This window comes from Bubalus bubalis, chromosome 6 (assembly GCF_019923935.1).
Source record: "Bubalus bubalis isolate 160015118507 breed Murrah chromosome 6, NDDB_SH_1, whole genome shotgun sequence".
Classification (NCBI taxonomy): domain Eukaryota; kingdom Metazoa; phylum Chordata; class Mammalia; order Artiodactyla; family Bovidae; genus Bubalus; species Bubalus bubalis.
The window spans coordinates 109,943,586-109,955,830 of NC_059162.1; the positions used below are offsets into that span (position 1 = coordinate 109,943,586).

General features: G+C 53.8%; 1 protein-coding gene across 4 annotated transcripts in view; it reads left to right on the top strand.

Annotated features, from left to right (window-relative positions):
* Positions 1 to 9,244, top strand: part of KIAA0319L (KIAA0319 like) — a 98,635-nt gene extending 89,391 nt beyond the window's left edge. For 3 of the 4 annotated variants that reach the window (XM_006051563.3, XM_006051564.3, XM_025289105.2), the window contains 4 exons: positions 380 to 502; positions 1,187 to 1,277; positions 2,338 to 2,429; positions 8,001 to 9,244. In XM_006051563.3, the coding sequence (XP_006051625.2) occupies positions 380 to 502; positions 1,187 to 1,277; positions 2,338 to 2,429; positions 8,001 to 8,188 (494 nt within the window). In that variant the 3' untranslated portion in view covers positions 8,189 to 9,244. The other variant, XM_025289107.2, reaches the window with a different exon arrangement.
* Positions 9,245 to 12,245: the final 3,001 nt, after the last annotated feature.

Sequence of the window (12,245 nt, forward strand, 5' to 3'; positions counted from 1 at the left end):
TTATCTTCAAGGTTTTGTATTCTTAAATTCTTCAGAAACATGTTTGGTATAATTGCCTTCCTCTATAATACTGTGTCTTTTATTTTGGCAATTAAGTTATTCTGAGAAGAAGGTCTGTGGGACATGAAAGATTAAGAACTGCTGATATGGAAAACAGCAAGTAAAAACAGTTTGGAGCCTTGCTGACTGCTCCAGTTGTGTCCAGCGTGACGGTGATAAGGGCGTGGTGCCAGCTGGAAAGGCCTTTGGGGGCAGGTCTCGAGAACACGTCACCATAGGCATGGGTCTGGGGGTCCCATCCCGTCTTCATGGGCCCCAGAAGGTGGTCCTTCTCCGGCTCTGACTCCTGTGGACCTGCTCCCTCTCCTCCTGCTTGCAGCGTGCCAGTTGAACTGCTCTGACCATGGCCACTGTGATTCATTCACCAAACGCTGTGTCTGTGACCCTTTTTGGATGGAGAATTTCATCAAGGTGCAGCTGAGGGATGGAGACAGCAACTGTGGTGAGTTTCCTGCTTTGACTGTGCCAGCTGGTTTGGCATTGACCGTGGCTCTGAGTTGAGTGGGTGGGTGTTGGTGTTTCCAAGGCAGATGAGCAAGCAAGGTTGATGTTTGCCGAGGACTTAATACTTCCTTCCTCTGCACTTGCTCAAGGTTAGAGGAAAGCTCTGAAGCAGTTTTTTGTGGTTTTCTCTTTTTGTTGTTATTTGTTGGCCACGCCTTGTGGCTTGTTGGATCTTTGTTTCTTAGTTCCCTGACCAGGGATTGAACCCAGGCCCCAGCAGTGAAAGTGGCAAGCCCTAACCGCCAGACCACCAGGGAATTCCCCTGAAGCAGTTGTTTAAAATGAAACAAGCTTAAATGAGACCAACCACAAAACGCAGATAAATCAGACCCTCCGTGCGGCCTCCTGTCCTTTCAGAGTGCCTGTGTGCTTCGCCCCATGGAAGCCCGTAGATTTCCATTCCCCTCTTTTCCTCTTTTGAAGCTCATTACAGCCTGCCCCGCTGCTGCAGGGTCTCAGAGCCAAACTCAGACTTCAGCTGCTTTTATCTCTAAGGTCTCATCTTCCCTGGGGAGCCCTGGGTCCATTTTGTTCAGGGAGTGTTTCCTGCCCCCGCTGGGCAGCCCAGCACTCTGTTCAGCCTCTCTCTCCAGCGCCCTTACTACTCTGTTTCTCTTGGCAGAGTGGAGCGTGTTATATGTTACCATTGCTTCCTTTCTCATTGTTGTTGCCTTGGGGATCCTGTCCTGGACTGTAATCTGTTGTTGTAAGAGGTAAGATGCATTTGCCCTGTAAAGGTGTTCAGCCTTCTAATTACGCATTTGTTCATTAGAGAGGTATCTGGCACCGTCTACGTGGGGGCCCTGAGTCCTGGGATTTTTCCCTTACCATCGCCGTTACATGGCCCACCCACAGCATGCCCAAAAAAGGTGGTCTTACCTTCCGACGCTCCTGAGGGAGGGAGTGGCTGTCACTGCAGTGATTTGCAACCTGGAAAACATGGCTGTGGCTGAGTGGGCATTGGGAGGGCCTGGGGCATAGACCTGGCTTACATCTACCTCTGGGTGTGTGAGCTTTAGTACTCCACACCTCAGCCTCACCACTGTTCCCCGTGGATTCTTAATTTGTCTGCCTCCCCTTCGATTTGAGATTCATGTGCGTGCATGTTTTCTTGTAATTATAGACTTAGGTTAGCCGTGATTAAGTCTTTCAGGTTTTTTTCATCTAGTCTTCCTATCTAATCTTAAAATATTTGAGAGTAATATTTATTATGTTTCTCATTATTAGTAATAGGTATCACTTCTGTGTTTACTGTGTGCCAAGTATCATGACATTTTATAGGTAATATCTTTTTTAATAGGCATAAGAGCATTTTCTCAGGAAAATGATGTCATCCATCCAAGGATACAGTTAGTAAGTTGCAGAGCTGAAATGCAAGCTGCGATATAACCTCACAATAAAACTTAGCAAATTAAAAGAATTTTAAAAAATTCCCACCAGTCCAGGACAACCACTGTTAACAACATTGCTGGTTTAAGCTTTCCTCCACCTTCCACCCTTCAGGGATAGGCGTTTCATTTTATTTACATTTTTAATCAATCTGTCCAAGATAATAATGTTTCCTTTACCCTTTCCCAAGTTGGTGAGGAATATTTGAATAACAAATCACAGTTGCTGCCTTTCCCAGCTGAGAAGTAAGGAGAAGCAGCTCTTCCCTTAAGCAGCACCCCGGGCTCCGGGCTCCACGTGCAGAGTCTGGTGTCACCTCTGGCTGTCACCTGAGCCTCACACAGACCCTCTTTCCTGAGCAGAGACGGGGATTGTGTTTTTCAGGCAAAAAGGAAAACCGAAGAGGAAAAGCAAGTACAAGATCCTGGATGCCACGGATCAGGAAAGCCTAGAACTGAAGCCAACGTCCCGAGCAGGTGTGTCGGGAACTGGGTGCCGGGGCCACCCCGTAGTAGATGAAGAGCCGCCACCATCCCCCTTCCCTCCTGGGTGTGCTGCCAGCAGCTCCTTGTGCTGGGAGAGCATCTTGTCCGCTCCCTGATGAGGACCGGGGTCCGCTTTGCCCTGTGGGGGCAGAACCCGCCTGTTGGACAAGCTCGGGCTCCAGGGCTCACTTCTCAGCCGCCCTTTCCCTGTGCTGAGGGGGCTCAGCCTCTTGCTCTCCTTTGCCTGCTCATTCCCCTTAGGGTTGCTGCCTGGAGTTCAGCTTTTCAAACTGCCCCTGAGGTTGAGCTCAAGGACCTTGGTCTCTTTTTCCTGCTCAGTCTGTCCTTTCTGAGCAGACAGGGTGAGGCTGTGAAGAGGTCAAAGCCAGTGTCCGCCTGCTGGCTCTCCGCTCCAGCCAGCCTTCCCCTCCTGTCTTCTCCTCTCCCGTGTTTGTCAGGTAGATCCGCAGGCTCCGTGACTGTCTCAGAGCCCGTGGAGGGCTGCTCCCCTGCCGGCTCCAGGTGCACTGGGCTCATCTGTCAGAGAATTTCCAGCTGCACAAGCGCGGAGACAGCTTTTGGTGATGGGGTTAGGAGGCCCGGGACAGGTGCACGGCCCTCCTTCCTGTCTGAGCTCGGCCATTGGGGAGGTTCCCTTTTACCATGGAGGCCCCAGGACAGGCCTTGTCCCCTTATGGGAGCTGGACTCTGTGTAGAGCTATTCCCAAACACTCTGAACGTAGACCTGATTGTTTTTGCAACATGTTTGTTTAACATCTCTCATACTTAAAGCTTGGTATTAGAAAGGCTGTCAGGGGATTGTGTAGCGTTCTCCGACGCAGACTCTGCCCTCGAAATCTCACTGTAGTGAGGGAGGAGAGACATGAGATGAAAATAAAGGCTCGTAGGCAGTCCGGGCTGTCGGCACCCAGGCAGCTCGGTTCAGGAGCACGGTGGGGCAGTGTCCGGAGATGGGGGCTGGCGAACCCCAGAAGTACCGCCAGAGCATCCCAGAGATCCTGAGGATGACGGCCAGAGGGGAAAAGGTTGCACAGCACCCTCCACGAGGTCGCCAAGGTTGTGTCTGTTGCTGTGGCGAGGTTTCTGCCCATGGAGTCCTCCGGGGACCTTTGGTCTGTTAGATAGTGGCCTTGGTGAGCGCACGTCAGTGTGCTCTTCTGAGACCCTCCTCCTTGCTCATGTCTCTCTTTTCTAAACCAAATTCGTTGGTTCGTGTTTCTGTCCAGAAAGTACTTTCTCATCCAACCCTTAACCTGCCAGTTAAAAGTCATGCTCTTCCTTCTCCCGCGTGTTTGTTTTGGCATTTCTCTCACTGTATTATATCAGTTATCTTATTGTTTGTCCCTTTACTAGTCAATAATACCCTTGAAGAAGGTAGGGACTGTATCTTATTCATCTGTGCATATGGATTAATACCACTGTGTACCAGGCCTAAGCCAGACACTGGTTATATTATGGTGAACTCAATAGATGATGCTTTTGTGTAGCTTATATCACGCAGACATTGAACAAACAAATTCACAAATATACAGATGTGATAGTGGAAGGTATTTATAAAGAATAACATTAAAGTTGAGACCCCAGTGTCAACGAGAAGGAGAGTGAGGCACATAGAGGCTCTGAGAAATAGGATTGCAGGCCAAGCTGGTTGATTGAAGGCCCAGCTACCAGAGGGAGCAGGGGGCATTTGTGGAAGATACAGTGAGTGTGGGGTGAGTGGCACAGGGCTGGACAGGTAAGCAGGGACGCTGCTGTGGGCGCCTTCTAGGAGCAGTCGGGAGAGTTACGGAGGTGTGAATGGCGCAGTTAGATTTATCTATGTTATAAAAAGACAACTGGCTGCCATGTGAAGGAATTGGAGAGGAAACTGGATAGAACACCCTCATGGTGGAGAGATTATGAGACAGAGAGCAAAGGCCAGATACACTTAAGGGGAAGACTTGCTGAGGTTCATGATATGTTTTCAGAGGGGTGTGAGAGAAAAGGAGACACAAAGGATGGTCCCCAAGCATCTTCTTTGAGCATCTGTGAACAAGAAAGACTGGAGAAGAAATGCAGGGGAAGGTTGTTTGGTTTAGAACAGTTGTGAATGGGGTTGAGAAAATGAGGCTAGAAGATGGGTGGGGATGAGTTTATGGGAAATTTTGAATGTCAGCTTAAGGATTTAGGCATTTTTTCTGGTGGTGACAAAAGTGTTGGCTTAGGAAAATTAGTTTTGTGGCATTTCATTCACTGAGGAGATTATAGGTGGGAGCCAGCAAGGAGGTTTTTGTGAGGAGGGGATGATGATGGCTTGAACAGCATGGTGTCAGTGTCCCGGAGGGACAGGAAAGGTCCAGGCTGACTGCCAACCCGAGAGACAGACTTGATAGCACTGAGGCCAGAATTAGGATACTCGGTGCAGTTTCAGTAAGACAAGAGGAAGATGGAGTGCAGCAGCACAGGATTGGGTAGGAATCTGCTATATACTGGAGACGGCCGGCACCGCTAAGGAGGGCCACATCCCTCAGTGGGGAGAGGGGTGAGGGTCCATAGAAGAGCGCCAGGTGAGGAGCTGAGGAGGAGGAGCGGCGTCCCCAGAGAGCGGTCAGATGAGAATTGGTGACGGTGATGGCAGGGACAGTGCTGGAGAGGCTTCTGGGCACCTGAAGAGCTGGAGTAGATGGTGAGCAGACAGATGGCTGAAGTGAAAGCGCAGTCTGTTTAGGAAGTAGGTAGGTGGTGAGGAAACGGAAGCCCTGAAGAGTTAAATGTCCTTCCAGAAGCTGGGTAAAAATGAGCGGAGATTCAGGACTGTGTGGATGGGTTTTGGGAGCAGGTTTGCGGGCAGAGATGCAGAAGGCGGAGGTGAGGTTTCTGAGGGGGACGGCGGGCATAGAGGACTTGAGATCCCTCTCCTGAGCAGGATGGGAGGACAGCTGGGAGGAAGAGGCAGTTTGGAAAGGCAGCCTTGTGGGGAGAGGTGGGGGGACGCAGGTGGCCAGCCGCTCCCGGGTAACCCAGAGGCGAGGACAGACTAGGGTCGCAGGCCCTTCTCCCAGGGGCGGTGTCTAGCCGGGGAGGCGGCTTGAGGTGAGAGGCCCTTGGGTCTGGATCCGACCAGGCCAGCAGGCCCGACTCTCGTTCTGGGCTCTGCAGCGGGGGAGTGGTTGCAGGCCGGAACAGAGCTGCCAGTGGGATGCGGAGAGTGGCTTCAGGACCTAAAGGAGTGCGGTCTGGAACGGAAGTTCAGCTTGAGAAAGAGTCAGTCTGTGGATCCTGACGTGTGTGGAAGTGAGCTGAAGTGGACACCGTGCCGGGGGCGCGGTGAGGCCGGAGGAGGAGTGACGGGACGGGAGGGGCCCCCGCCTGTGCCTGGGGCCCGGGCTCAGAGCCCAGCCGTGGGGCGTGCTTTGCAGTCAGCACCTGTGGGGTGGGGTGTGATTTGGTTTTGTTCTCCTGTTGAGTCTTTTCACAACTTTCTATTGCTTTTGGTCAAACCATATAAAATTACCAATAATTTGACTTTTGACCTAGAAGACAGCAGTTTCCGGTGATTCAGTCTGATGTGTACAGAAAATGTGTTTCTTAAGTGAATGTGCCCGTGTGATCAGCCCCCCAGAAGCCCCCTGTGTGCTTCTCTGCAGCCCCTGCCCCTGCAGTTGACTGGCATCTGGGAGTAGCTGATATGAACAGTCTTAGTGTGCGCCTCCTTTCACTCAGCGTTGCGTTTAGGACACTCACGCGTGTCCTTAGGCAGAGCCACAGCATGCTCATTCCCATTGCTGTATAATTTCCTTTGTAGGAACACATTTGTCAGGCATGCTGTTGGGCACTTTGGCTGCCCTGGGGGCTGCTGCTGTAAACCTTCTGGTCTGTGTCCTTTGGTGGACAGATGTATGGATTTCTGTTAGGTGTAGACCTAGGAATGGAATTGCTGAGTCAGAGATGGGAGCGGTCAGCGCCTGTTGATAGTAGCAGTGTCCTCCCTAGTATTGCTTAGTGGATGAATTCCACTCAGTTCCCCAAGCAGAGCAGAGCTCACTGGTCGTGAGAGGCCGTGCGGTGAGTGTTGTGTACTGTGGAGCCAGAAACCCATCTCCACCTCAGGCTCCTGTCCTCCACACCTATGGCCCAGAAGGGCTTTGAGGAAGAAGAGAAGCTTCGAGTGCTTGGGTGCTGGGGGCAGAAAGCCCCCAAAGGGATACTTCATCTATAGAGCAAAGCAGAAGTTGTGAGACCCTTCACCCTCCCTAGTCTTGGTTCTTAGGTCAGCAAAAGCCTGCAAAGCTGCATTGTTCTCTGACCCTGCTTCTCTGCCGTCCTGAGAGTTAGTGGAAGGCGTGACTGTCTGCAGTCATGTGTCAGAACTGTGCCCTGAGGTGGACAAGCTGCATAAGCTTGCCTGCGCCCCAGAGCACACTGCACAGGCAGAGGGCACCTGGGCAGGGTCTGCGGGCATGAGGTTCCTGAGTGCCGGGTGTGGTCAGAGTCTCGATGCCCTCATCATTCACAGCCTTACGGCCCGTCTGGCCGGGAATGGGCAGAGGGGCTGACGGTCGTCTCAGGAGCCTCTTTCAGTGTTTACTGGGGGTGGGACCGGGGGAGGGAGTATGGTTGCTGGGGAGTGAGGGTTCAAACATGGCTCACCTGACTGGTCACCTTTTTAAGAAAGGAGGTAGGTTAGGTCCTGGGGGTGGACTGTGCCAGGCCCAGAGCACTGCCAAGCTGCATTCTCGATGCTGGCCACTTGTACTCCTAGTTCTGCCATCTCAGCCCGCGTTTGCTTGGAGTGGTATTTGCACCAGCCAGAGGGCACCCGTCTTGCTGCTGGGTGGGGGTCCGCCCTGAAGTTATTACCCGACCTCGTGGTATGGTCTGGCCTCTGCAGCCTTAAGGACGAGTAGAGAAGGTAACGGCAGTGACTTACAGAAGCTCAGGCATCTTTTCTGACCTCAGGTGTTTCTTACGGGTCCTTATTTGTGTGCTCTGACCAACTGATGCTTTGGGACAGTCCCTCCTCCAGTCCCTGCTTGGAGAGGCCTCTCCAAGCCACACGCCTGCTCTCCCACCACTTGTTGCCACTCAGCGAAGCCAGAGTAAATGTCTGCGCGGAGCACGGTGGTGTCCTCAGCACCAGCAGCTCTGCAGGCGCTTTCCATGCACGCTGAGCCGGGGTCCGAGAAGAAGCTCAGTCTCTAGAGCATCAGTGCCTCTTCCTTGTTTGCCTGCCTCCCACAGAACTCTGCCCTGTGCGTGAAGGGGCATGATGAAACACCCCACATTTAAGAGAGAGAAAAGAGCATGTCGTTGGGTGGACTAACCGAAGCTAATAGATGCTGGAGGCAGAGAATCTGCAGTGGATGCCGATCTGTGGGTCTGCAGAGTACTCCATGAGGCTTCCCTGCTCCGTCTAGCCAGGCCTGGGAGGACTCGGGTAGCCTCCTGCCCACAGGAGAGGACTGTGACCGTCCCTGTTGCTCTGCTCCTCTTCGGGCTGGGATGGGGGGTGCAGGGTGCAGCTCCCGGCTCCTGATGCCCATATCCTTGACTCCCTCGCAGGCATCAAACAGAAAGGCCCAGCGCTGAGCAGCAGCCTGATGCACTCGGAGTCCGAGCTGGACAGTGACGATGCCATCTTCACGTGGCCAGACCGAGAGAAGGGCAAGCTCCTGCACGGTCAGAATGGCTCTGTGCCCAACGGGCAGACCCCACTGAAGGCCCGGAGCCCCCGCGAGGAGATCTTGTAGCTGCCTGGTCTGTCTCCTCAGGGTGGGGATTGGCAGTGCCAGGGTCCAGAGCATCACCAGGCTGGTTCTCCTACCTCCCACATCGGAGGGCAGCTCCCAGCCTCTGCTGGCCACTCCATCCCAAAACCCACAACCAGAGCCGCTGGTACTTGAATCTAGAGACATTCTCCAGGAACCCCTGAATGAAGCTGTGAACGAAGAGGTTTCCTCTTTAAACCCGTCTGGTAGGTCCCTCAAAATGTCCTCACCTCAGGGCCTCCTTTTTTTGCACCCCTCTCCTGTTCCAAGGGTGGACACCGCCAGCTCCTGGCTTCCTCTCCAGCTCCTTGTTGGCAGGACTGCTGCCGCCGGAGCACCTGCACAGCGAGGCCTGACTGCGTCCCCCACCCCTGGGAACAAAAGCAAGCACCGCCAGCTCCTGGCCGCAGAAGCCTGTCTGTGGGCATGTTCCTTGCTCTCTGCTTTGGGATGGAGCGTGCCCTCTCGCTCGGCCCAGAGGAAGTGGCGCCCCTCCTCACCCCCGATGGTGAGCTGGTAGTGCAGAAACAGTCTGCCGAGTAGGGGAGGGCTGGCTGCTTCCGGAAAGGAGAGGGGCCCAGGCTGCCACCCTTCTTCCTCCTGGCCATCCTGGCTGCTTCCTCCGTGCTCCCTGTGCCGAGGAGGCAGCCACAGACAGACTGGACTATGCTGTCTGAGAGCGCACGTGTGTGGCTGCCCCAGTACGGCCTCCTCCGTGCCCGTCTGTCCGAGTGTCTTCTCTCTGTCCCTGCATGTGTGGGGGTGTGTGTGTGTTAGACTGCGTGTGCATCAGCACCTCCTAGGGCTCTTGGCTACTCACAAGGCAACCTTGACCTGGAAAGACTTGGAGCTTGGTGGAACAGACTCTGAATCCCTCTGGCCCTGTTCCTCAGCCGTGAGAAACCGGTCCCTCCGCTGTGACGTCTGGGTATTGAGGAGTGGGAGCTTTGGGGACGTGGCTTTTTAAAAGGAAACTTCTGGTTTATACTACTGCGCTACAGTCTGTCGTGAGATGATTAAACCTGCTGTTTAATTGCGTACCTGCCTGCTGCGTGTGCCGCTATGTGCTCGGGGCCGGCCCGCGCTCGAGGCCCAGCCACCATGCGTCCCTGTGACGCCCCCGCCGGGCCAGTCGGGGCGTGGCATCTGCACGTGGCTGGCAGTGCCAGGCTTCTCCCTCAGTGGCGGCCTGGCCCCTGCGGGCCAGCTGCTCCTTCTGTCTTTCAGGACGGGAGTTGTCTGTTTTTTCTTCAGCCTTTTGTGAACACGGGATTGATACGTATACGCACACAACCCCCACCCCCTCCTGCCCCTGTCTCCACTCCGTGGACCAGCTGGGGACACACGGGGTCCCGACACCCAGGGGGACCTTCAGGGGCCCGGGTCTTCCGCTTGGGTTTCCAAAGTAGGGCTTGGCCCCAGCCTCCAGGACAGTGCCGAGCTGGAGGGACAGCTTGGTGAGCTCAGCAGGTGGACGGAGGCTGCTGTCCAGTCTCGGACTCCAGGAGAGGGAGGGGAGAGAAGGACCAGGGAACTCTTAATCTCCCCAAGGCCCTGTGCACAGGGAGGGTATTGGTGACCCCAGCTGAGGGTACTGGTTCTGTTTCTACATAAGCAGAAACGAGGCATCTGAGAAGTAACTCAGCCCACACACTGTCCGTGAATGAATTGGAGCTGAAGTCCAGCGGAGGCTGTGCTTGGTCTAGAGCAGAATCACCCTTAAAACACGGGCGGCTGGGCCCCACCACCGCATTTCTGACTGAGTGGGATTGAGGGGAAACGAGAATCTGCCTTTCTAATGCGATCCCAGAGTGCTCCACTGCTCGTCTGGGGACCACACTTTGAGAACCACTGGTCTAGAATCTCACACTCTGGCGGGAAGAGGGGCGGCAGCTGACCCGTCTTGAGCCAGGGTGAAGGAAGCCCGGAGAAGTGGGTGCTTGAATCTGCGGGGGGTGCTGGGGCTGGGATGTGCAGAGCCGACTACAGGAGCCACTGGTGGGCAGGCGGTCAGGACTTGCTGAGGATGTTGTATTAGAAGAGCTTTGAGGGATTCACAAAAGAGCTACAGGACTTGAAAACTTACTGGCTTTTTCTGATTTTCTTTGGGCCTCCTTGCTACATCTTATTTATTTCACCCATGGCTCATTGAAGGATATATTTTTATCTCTCTTTCAGAGATGAATATAACAATTTATCATTCCCTACTCCCACCAAAAAAGGGACCAAAACTCAGAAACCAGTGCTGCTTCCCTGGCTTGGGGTCTTGCATTGAGAAGATTGCCATGCCCCTGTTCTTGCCTGACTCAAGAAAGAGGCAGAAATCCTCGGGCTGGCTTAGGGAGAGCGAGGCTACTTCCACATAACCTGTCACCCCAAAGAAACCCTTCTGAAATAACTGAATTTCAGGAGCCTGGTAGCCCCTGCCTTGACCAAACTAAATACTCCTCCACCCTCAAAGACCTTCATCTTACATTTTCTATTTGGAATGGCCAGAAGGGGGGCCAGTAGAGGGCATCCTCGCATTTCTCAAAGCCTGCAGGTGCTGTGTGTGGAGAGAATCCTGTCACTAGGAAGCGACCCTCAAGAAAAGCCCGCCAGGCTGGAAGGCTGTGGCGCTGGCCCGCCTTCTTTGGGAGGGAAGTGGGGAGACTCTGGTTCTTCCAGCTTCCCTTCAGCCCATCTGCTCAGTGAAAGGAGCCAGAACAGGTGGTCACACACACCGAGAGTTGCTCTCTGAAGACAGATAGGTCTGGAAAGAAGTTGTATGCCGTCAAGAGCCATGAGTCCGCGGGTAGGAGGGTGTGGGGAGCCTGGCTCAGGCCCGTGACTCCTCGGTGGAATTTGTGTTGCGGTTCAAGGGTCCCTGTTTAGCCTCTGGTCAAACCCATGCCGCCGCTGTAACTGCTTTCACCTGCGCCACCCCCCAGTCTGTGGTCGGTGCTGATGGTGGCTACTTAATACCCAGTATCTCCAGCACCAGAGCTGGGGCTGTCCACGCTCAGGCCCCCGCAGAGGCCCAGATGGGGTGTGAGCCTGTGTCCAACTGCTGCCAAACAGGAAAAGCCCCCACCCCCCCATCCTGGGGAGCTCTCTGAGTTGTCAGGTTTGACACTGGAGGTTAATTGATCAGGCCTTTTGGGTCACAAGGAAGAAAACTAAAGTTACCTTTTCTGGGGAGGCCAGCCTTCTATCCAATTGTCAGCACAGATACGAAACTCTGGCTGGCAAGTTACGGCTGTGCCCTAGTCTAACCTTCCAAGCTACACTCTAGGTCCCCCTCACCCCACACATCTAACAGTCACGTTCCTGTGTATCGACACGAGTGGTTCTCACTGGCTCTGCACATTAGAATAACCTGGGCAACTTCTCAAACACACCGATGCCTAGAACCCACACCTCACAAGCTTCTGTGATTTAATTGGTCTTTTATTAATTCCTCAGATAATTTGTGCATCCATACCATACCCTTGACAAGGGGGCAAACAGCCCTTAGCAGCGCAGCTCTAAAAGCTTTGCAAACCAGTTGGATTTGGTGACAAGGAAAATACCCAGACACCCAGTTCCTCTTCATCACCTCAGGGAGAAGCCCTTGCAGTGGCGTGTGGCAGAGGTCAGCAGTTTGCCAAACCAGAGTCTGTTTCTGTGGCACATAGCTCACTATGGCTCCAGCCTTCTGCACAACATGGGCAGAAGAGAGGTTCCGTCTTCCACCCTGACCCGTTAGAAACTTCTTTGTGACCCTCATTCCCTTCCTCCTGCCGGCCGGACGCAGGAGCCCTCGGGGGACTCTGCAGCCATGTAGAGACATCCAAGGTGTAGGCAGCTGGTTCCTGAACCATTGTCTAGCAGATAGCTGCTCTACCAGAGTGGACATTGGGTAGTGTTGAGAGAAATGAACTGTATTGTGCTAGCCAAAGCATTTTTTTTTTTAAGTGATGGCTGGTGTTAAGATTGTGGGCCTGGGCTCTCCTCTGTGACAGGCCTCCCTGGGCTTGAGTAAGCCACCAGGGTTGACAAAGGTGCCTCAGCCCGGGGC